General features: G+C 39.1%; 1 protein-coding gene across 1 annotated transcript; it reads left to right on the top strand.

Annotated features, from left to right (window-relative positions):
• Positions 1–5,661: 5,661 nt before the first annotated feature.
• Positions 5,662–9,585, top strand: LOC112147521 (myosin heavy chain, skeletal muscle-like). The gene has a single exon (XM_024273988.1). The coding sequence runs from the start codon at positions 5,718–5,720 to the stop codon at positions 8,880–8,882; it is 3,165 nt and encodes a 1,054-aa protein (XP_024129756.1). The 5' UTR covers positions 5,662–5,717; the 3' UTR covers positions 8,883–9,585.
• Positions 9,586–9,591: the final 6 nt, after the last annotated feature.

The raw sequence follows: 9,591 nt of genomic DNA, 5'->3' as shown, positions 1-9,591 counted from the left end.
TGATCAAATCCACATTAGTAAACTGGTAATAAGCTTAATAAATGTGTTTATAAACTTTATTAACCATTTATTAAACGTTTACCATAAAAAAGCACAAAACATAAAACTTGTAAAATCATACTTTTTTATATACAATTGATACAGAAATATTTATAAACATTATGTAACAATAAAAACATCTACAAATGTTTAAAGATTTTGTAAAATCACTTTCAAGTTTTAAATAACATTTTCAACAAGTGAGAAAAACTTTCTGAACTCTGAGACTCTAAACAAATGTTTACAAACAACTTTTCAAAAAACAAACTTTTAAAGGCAACAATAACACATAAAACCACCAAAATACTCCTCATTTTTACATCAGTGATTCACTATTTTCCAGTAAGAGTTACAAAATGCGCAGATTTCCTTTATTTAGCGCCAGTTATTTCTGATCAGAATCAAGTCGAAGTACAAGAACTGTCAGAACACAGTTACCCACAATGCATTGTTTTGTAGTCATATAGACGGCTTGAAGTCAGTGCGGCGCCAGATTTGCAGCAGCACCGCCTGGGTGGGCGCTTTCCTGCGATATTTTCATGATGATTGACAAGTAACGTAAGAGTCCAAAATACCCAACATGCACCGCAATCCAGGCGATCTTCTGCGCAGCGCCGCGTCCGCCTGCATGATCTCAAACACAGCTATTCTGACGGCGGGTTCACACTCGACACGGAGCGGAGGAAGCTATCATTCGGCGCCCATGTTAACCTGATGTGGTCCACTCCAGGCGTGGAGCGGCCCGGTCCTCCGTGGAGGCCCGGGCCGTGCAGCGGATCGTTTCGTCTGGTCTATTTTGTGCGCGAGCCGCGAGTGATCCGGGTCAATTTTTGGCAGGAAGTTACATCAACATACATGGGAAAATCCGGTTTATTTTCAAAATATAACCAATATTTCACAATAAAACGCCGCGATTGACAATTGCGATCATGTTTTCGTAACTAAACAGACTGTAGAGACGAAAATAATCAACACCCACACACACATCCGGGCGAGCGAGCACAGACACACAAAACAATCGCGTGGATTAAACATCCTCATGGTGTCCTTGGAAGGCTGCTTCAAAAAAAAAAAAAACTTTCTGGCTAACAGAGTTTATTAATACATTTATTAAGCTTACTACTAGTGTATTAATATGGATTTGATCACACTTTAGATAAGGTGCTGCAAAACATTTAATAAGTGGTTAACAAGGTTTATTAACACATTTATTAAGCTTACTACCGGTTTACTAATATGATCTTAGTAGACAATTGTCTGGCTAAGTAGTCAATATTCTCATTAACACTATCAGGTATTTGCAAGACACCCATACTGCTAAAATATTTTACTATCATTTAACACATTATCAATGCAGTAAATTAATCCTTTAGTTTATTAAAGGTTCTTATTAAGGTTATTAACACATAAGTCAGTGTGAGACATCTATAATGATATTAAATGTCTTACAAGAACCGTACACATTAATAAGGCTTATTAATCTGTTAACAAGTTTTGTTAATGATTCTTATTAAGCTTGTTAACGCTTATTTGTTCCATGTATACGATGGTAATAAATGTAACAATAAGCATCTTATTAACACATTAATAATGCTTGTAAATGTGTTAACTTAGGAATTTAATAAGCCTTATTAGGCTTATTACACCAATAAATGTCTTACTAACACCTTATAAGAATGTTAATAATGCTTATTAATGTGTTAACAAAGCTTGTTAAGGAATCTTATTATAAAGTGTTACCTTTTTTTATTTTTCAAAGATACAGTTTCAGCCGCAGTGCATGCTGGGAGGCATGTGACGCGATCCGGCGGGACAACAGTTAGACCTGCTGTCTCTACCATAGACGTATTGATAAACGCAGATTGATAGACGCTTCATTCAGGGATCCGGAGGGAACCAGTGGCGCCGCCATGTAGCAGGAGCCAAGGTAAGCTAGCTCTACGTGCTAAAACAGAGATAGTCGACGGAGGATTGGAACCATGTCGGTTGTTTGTTTTGCCTTTTGATGCAACAACCCGGACTCTTTAGGTAGCGGATCACGTGGAATGAGCTTTCATGAGTAAGTTGTAACATTTGTTTGTTATTAGAGCATTTATTTAAGTCTGTGTAATAGTAAACAAAGTTACGTGGCTAACAAAGAGATGCTAACGGCAGAAACTGTTCCCCTTCGTATTCTCTTTTGTTATGCTGTTGGTCTTCTTCCCACTACCCAATGTCTCAGGTTTGTAGTAATAGGAATTGTTTGTTTGGTTTGGGTTTCCCCCCGGAGGGTTTAGAGCAGTGTTTTTTAACCTGTGTGCCGCGAGAGATTACCCATTTTCACATGTCTAAAACATTTACCATCACTATCAGCTCTGTGTTGATCCAAACGGCCCGATTTAACACTGGATAGTTTGGAATATGCAAGATGGTAAAAGACATTTTTCTTTGATTCTATAAATGACTCTTTAATTAGAATGATGTTACCATAATCCGGCCGCAAAACTAGCCGCAAACTAGCCGCAGCATGGACTCCAATGCAGGAAGGACTTTTAAAGGACTCCACCTCTGGACTGATCAGAAAAACATTCAACATGCATGAAAGACTCAATAAAAAGTGGATCTATGAGCACAGATGATCTACAGAGATGTCTGTCTCTGCTGTGCAAAGCAGTGTTTGACTCCAAAGGCTGGTGGCCCTCAGTGAAGCACATGTTACAATGGTGTGCCATGCTGCTGAAGGAGAAGACTCAAGTGCCACAACTGGTTGGTACAACAGCAGACCAGTGTGTGTTAGCTATGTATGCAGCTCTACAGGTCTGCCAAGGAAACAAACTGGACATTGTTCTGAACTCTGATATTCAATCAGACGAGCGGATGAAAGAGTGGTCTGGCTTTTATACCTCCCTTGGGATCTCCTTCAACACAAACAAGACAACAGAAACTTCCTCTCAGGAGGTTTATGAAGCTGACATAGTGTACGGCACATTCAGTGACTTTGTGTCCGACTACATTCAGGATTCAAAGGAGGTGATGGGAAGGGGGGTTCCTCAGCTTCCTCGTGGATTCCTGATTGAAGAACAAAGTCTCGATTCTTTGGAGAATCTTGATTTGTCAAAGCTAATAAGCAAAGATCCACTGGCGTTTGGTGCTCAAGTTCTACCAAACATCATGCAAAGATATAAAAGTCTTGAAATGAAACCAAGAAAACAATGTGTGAAAGCTTTATTTCAAGTCCTTCACTCTAATATGAACAAAGATTTGAACACTGAAAGTCCAATCTCCAACATCTTGACAAAAGTTTCAGGACAGACGCTGCAGTCTAACGAGATATTTATCCTGACGATTCTGGAGAATCTGGTTCGAGTCGTTTGTGGTGAAGCAGAAGCTGGAAGATGTCTGGAGGATCTACTCAGCTGTGCAAGGCAAATCCAGGGTTTAAATGAAGAAACCAAACAGATTTTTGAGACAGTTTTAAACCCTAGCAGACATGCTTGGTCACCAGTTGAAACATTAAACCTACTTGGAGCTTTAACTCAGCACCATTCCACTGAAGGCTGCACTTCCATCATGAAGGTTTTACACCTGTTGGAAACATTCCAGGTTTCCTCCACATGGACTGATCACAGCAATCAAACTCTTTTTGATCTTTTAGGTTCTTATCAAACTAAGAACCTTATCCAGCACTTGGACAAGAGCCAGAAAGATGAAAAAAGCAAAACCATTGACATGCTTTTTGAGGAAATGCGTCAGATGAAAGATATTGATGAGCAAACACTGACTGGCCCTTCCAGTATTGTAACTCATGTCACAAACTTGATTCAAAGTGGTGAAATTAAAAAGTACAAAGATGTAGAGCGAGCAAAAACTCTGAGTCAGAGTAGGGACAAAGAGAACCTTGAAGAGATTCTTGCAGTCTTATGCAGTGCTGTTCATCAGCACATGGCTGAGGGGAAGTGGTGGCCCAGAGCCACTCAGATGATTAGCTGGTGCCTCTTAGCCTTGTCTGACACTGAGAAGCTCCTGGAAATGGGCACTAGGGAGGGAAAGTCTTGGGTCATTGCGATGTTTGCAGTGCTGCGTGTGTCTCATCAATGATAAATTACCATAAAAATCCACAGTAGATACAAAATTGGCAAAATGAGCTGACATAATGTTAAAAATAACAGCTAAATGTCAAATAATATATATAAAAAAGTGTAATAGGTAGTGGAGTCCAAAAGCTAGAAAAATGCTAATACCGAGGTTTATTTCTAATTTATTAAATTAACTCTCACAAACTGAATTCAGGTCAAACATGAGCAATTAGGTGTATTTGTAATGCATTTACAGCACACATTGGCAAAACAAACAAACAAGATTTAAAAGACCTGCGGACTGCTTTTGGAAGCCTGGACATGACTGTGTGTGTGTGAGAGAGGGAGTGTTCTGGGGTCGTCATGGCAACCAGTACACAGAGGGAGCTGTGCGGCTGCGTCCTTCTTTCCCCTTGAAATACAAAGCTTGTTCCTTTTCAAGCGTTTTACTCAGAGTAAAAGTAGAAACACCGTCAGAATCCAGAGACGATGGACTAAAACTAGTGCGAGTTTCATGTTTTTATGTCCATGTATGCATCAATAATCACAAGTTAAAAACAAACATTTTCAAAATATTTTCTGACAAAAATGTGTTGGGGTCAATGAGAGGAGTCATCACCTTTTGCTGATATTTGGGGCTGCTGTAAAAAAAAACTACTTTGTTAAGGTTTTCAAAGTTGTATTTCCTGAAAGCCAAGAAGAGAACCTACATTTTGATGTAAAGACTTTTTCTGTGAGGGACACAATGGCAGTGTTTAAGTGTTTAAGCAACTTAATCCACAAAGAAGGTCAGTGTCCTCTCACTCTGCTGCCTGGTCCCAACTGGCATTTGTTCCTCATCTACTGTCTTTCATAACTAATAACTGCCTCAAAGATGACCTGATGACTTTGACATTTAATATCTCAAATATTAGAAGATTCTGTAAGCAATTTTTTTAGAGTTAAAGTAGTGGTACTTGGTTGAAGAGTTATGGAGTTGAAACTTTCAAGCACCAATCTCCTAAAAGAGCTGAATGTTTTGAAAGCTGAATAGGTATAGGTGAAGGGGTTGAAAAGAAATAGACAGACAAAAAATGTACAGAAAGAAAATGGATAACTATGAGGACAAGTCCTGAGAAGGCAAGCATAAGACCAGAGGAATAAACAATTATGCATTGCCAGTCTTCAGATTTGCTGAGGGAAAATTAATTTTATTTTGTTCATTCATTCATTCATTTTTTCATTTTCATTTCATTTCATTTTATTTTGTATAAACAACTATGAAGTAAAATTGTCCCCCCCTCCCCCCAGTGTGGTGGGGGGTGGAGGGTCATGCTATGACATCATAACATGACATCATCATAACATGACATCATAGTCATGTGATGATGATGTCATGTTATGATGATGTCATGTTATGACATCATCACATGATGTCATGTTATGACATCATCCCTTTTTAGTGATATGTCATATTAATATGTTATGACATGTTGTGACATCACCACATGATATCATGACATCATTACATCCAAACCCTGATTCTTAAGTTCAAACTAAATCGATTCCTGTCGATCGCATTGTTGGCAAGTCCCAAGTCCCAAAGAAGTCACCTATAAAACAGACAACCAGCAGAAAGGAACCATGGAGTCACAAAGACGAAACTCTGAGATTTCACAGGAAATGGCTCAAATGAGGAAAAATTGTGAGGAAATGTATGCCAGCTTTGACAAAACTGAAAATGACCTTTCAAAAAAATTTGAACAGGTCACTGAGTTGGTAGAACTGCAGCGGAAACTTGTAGCAGTGGCTAACGAAATGCAAGAGCAGCAAGAGATGGAAATTTTGGACCTTACCTGCAAAATAATTCAACTGGCAAAATCCCTCAAGCAAGAGAAAACAAAGGCAGAAAATGAAAGAAAAGAATGGGAGAGACAAAAGTTTGACCTTTCTCAAGAAATGGCTCAAATGAGGAAAGATCATGAGAAAAGGACTGCCACCTTTGACAAAGCTGAAAGGGAGTTTTCAGAAAAGTTTGGTAGGGTTGAGAAGCAGATGGAACACCTGCAAGAAACCATCACTGAAAAGGTCACGATAATAAACTATCTTGAAGGTACCTTAATGAAAAAGTTTGACCAACAAAACCAGCTGGCAATGGAACTGTTGTTGGAGAGAAAAAACTCTGAACTTTATCTAGAAATGGCACAAATGAGGAAAGATCATGAGCAAAGGAGTGCCACCTTAGACAGAGCTGAAAAGGAGTTTTCAGAAAAGTTTGTCCAGGTAAAGATGCAGATGGAACAACTGCAAGAAACTATTAAGGAAAATGTTACCATAATAAACAACTTTAATGGTGTCTTAAAGGAACTTCTTGACCAGCAAAAACAACAGGACAAACTTCAAAAGCAGCATCAAATGGAAATGTCAGACCTCACCAGCAAAATATCTGAGCTGGAGAGTTCCCTCAAAGAGGAGAAAACCAAGGCAAGCGAAGAAGAGACCCGCTTAGCCAAGCAGGTGAAAGAATTGGCCCAGATAAAAGCTGTGTTGGTTGATACAGAACGAAATCTTCAACAACAGAATCAGCAATTGCAGAAAGAAAAGAACCGTCTCATCAATGAGCATCAGCTTGCATTATCAAAGGAAAAAAAACTGGCAATGGAAAGAAAAGCATGGGAGAGAAAAAACTCTGAACTTTCTCAAAAAGTGAAGAAAGATCATGAGGAAAGGAGTGCCACCTTTGACAAAGCTGAAAAGGACTTTTCAGAAAAGTTTGCCCAGGTCAAGAAGCAGTTGGAACAACTGCAAGAAACTATTGTGGAAAAAGTCACCATTAGAAACAATTTGGATGGTGTCTTGGAGGAAAAGCTTGACCAACAAAAACAACAGATGGATAAGCAGCATCAGATGGAAATGTCAGACCTCACTGGCAAAATATCCAAGCTGGAAAATTCCCTCAAAGAGGAGAAAACCAGGGCTAACGAAGCAGAGACCCGCTTAGCCCAGCAGCTGAAAGAATCGGCCCAATTAAAAGCTATGTTTGTTGATGCAGAAAGAAATCTTCAAGAAGAGAAGAAGGAATTGGAAAAAGAAAAGAACTGTCTCATCAATGAGCATCAGCTGGCATTATCAAAAGAAAAAAAACAGTTTGCAAAGGAAAGAAAAGAATGGGAGAGAAGAATCTCTGAACTTTCTCACGAAATGGCTCAAATGAAAAAAGGTCATGAGGAAAGGAGTGCCACCTTTGTCAAAGCTGAAAGGGACTTTTCCGAAAGGTTTGTCCAGGTTGAGAAGCACATGGAACAACTGAAAGAAGCTGTTGCGGAAAAAGTCACCATAGTAAACAGTTTTGGTAGTGCAATGAATGAAAAGCTTGACCTACAAAAAACACACCAGAGGGAAATGTCAGACCTTACCAGCAAAATATCCAAGCTGGAAAATTCCGACCATAAAAAGAAAACCAGGGCAAACGAACCAGAGAACCGCTTTGCCCAGAGGGTGAAAGAATTGGTTCAGCAAAGAGCAATGTTGCGTGCCACTGAACAAAAAATTCAACAACAGAGGTGGCAAAACTCTGTACATTCACAAGAAATGGCTCAAATGAGGAAATCTCATGAGGAAAAGAGTGCCACCTTTGACAAAGCTGAAAAGGACTTTTCAGAAAACTTTGTCCAGGTCGAGAAGCAGATGGAACAACAGCAAGAAACCACTGCAGAAAAAGTCAACAAAATAAAAAACTCTTGTGTCTTGGAGGAAAAGCTTGACCTACAAAAACAACAGATGGACAAACATCAAAAGCCACATCAGGAGGAAATGTCAGACCACACCAGCAAAATATCCAAGCTGGAAAATTCCAACAATAAAGACAAAACCAGGGCAAACGAACCAGAGAACCGCTTTGCCCAGTGCGTGAAAGAATTGGTTCAGCAAAGACCTATGTTGCGTGCCACTGAACGAAAAATTCAACAACAGAGGTGGCAAAACTCTGTACATTCACAAGTAATGGCTCAAATGAGGAAGTCTCATGAGAAAAAGAGTGCCACCTTTGACAAAGCTGAAAAGGACTTTTCAGAAAAGTTAGTCCAGGTCGAGAAGCAGATGGAACAACAGCAAGAAACCACTGCAGAAAAAGTCACCAAAATAAAATGCTCTAATGGTGTCTTGAAGGAAAAGCTTGACCAACAAAAACAACAGATGGACAAACATCAAAAGCCACATCAGATGGAAATGTCAGACCTCACCAGCAAAATATCCGAGCTGGAAAATCCAGACAATAATGAGAAAACCACAGCAAATGAAGCAGAGAACCGCATTGCCCAGAGGGTGAAAGAACTGGTTCAGAAAAAAGCTTTTTTGGATTATTATGAACGAAATCTTCAACAATCCAGGCAGCACAACTCTGAACATTCACAAGAAATGTCTCAAATGGGGAAATCTCATGAGGAAAGGAGTGCCACCTTTGACAAAACTGAAAAAAACTTTTCAAAAACGTTTGTCCAGGTCGAGAAGCAGATGGAGCAACAGCAAGAAACCACTTCAGAAAAAGTCACCAAAATAAAAAACTCTAATGGTGTCTTGGAGGAAAAGCTTGACCAACAAAAACAACAGGTGGACAAACATCTAAAGCCACATCAGATGGAAATGTCAGACCTCACCAGCAAAATGTCCGAGCTGGAAAATCCAGACAATAAACAGAAAACCAGGGCAAAAGAGGCAGAGAACCGCTTTGCCCAGAGGGTGAAAGAATTGGTTCAGCAAAGATCTTTGTTGGTTGATAGTAAACGAAATCTTCAACAACAGAAGAAGTAATTAGAAAAAGAAAAGAATGAACCTTTTCAAGGTCGGAAAAGATGACTAAGTGGACTAGTGAAACTAGTCCAATTCCTTAGAGTTGGGGCTTAGGTTTTGGGTAGGGGTTAGGGTTGGAGTGTGGGTTATATTTTGTGTATAGGCATCCCGACCCCAGAGAAGTAGGACCCCTGGCAAAAAAGAATGGGTGGGGGTTGTAATTTAGGTAGGATTATCTGAGTAGCCCAAGTAGGAAATTTTGATAAAAATTGAGCTGGTGAGTGTGTGGTGGGGTTAGAGTGTAGGTTAGACTAGCTGAATAGCATAAGTAGGACTGTTGATCAAAATTCCGTGAGTGTGTGTGGGTGGGGGGTTTATAGTTAAGTTAGGACTAGCTGAGGAGCTCAAGTAGGAAATGTTGATAAAAACTGAGGTGTGTTTGGTGTGGGGGTTATAGCTTATGTAGGAATAGCTAACATATTACACAAAACAATAGCACATGAAAAAAAATGCTTAAAACAAGTTAGTTTAAAAGTTTATAGTTTCGTCCTCTTTCAAAAAAGTCATAAATCTGACAAAAATCAGAAAAAAATAAAAATGCATTTAAAAAAAGATATCTTATGCCACCCCAGGGTTTTGTCAGAATGCTCTGCTTTCTCCATAGATTCTAGCAAAAAATTCATATGTAAATTAAAAAAAAAAGTACTTATTTACAAAAATTATCTATCAA

Source organism: Oryzias melastigma, linkage group LG17, assembly GCF_002922805.2.
Source record: "Oryzias melastigma strain HK-1 linkage group LG17, ASM292280v2, whole genome shotgun sequence".
NCBI classification, from domain to species: domain Eukaryota; kingdom Metazoa; phylum Chordata; class Actinopteri; order Beloniformes; family Adrianichthyidae; genus Oryzias; species Oryzias melastigma.
Note: the sequence above shows the minus strand (reverse complement) of the source record. Positions and strands in the feature narration are given on the sequence as shown.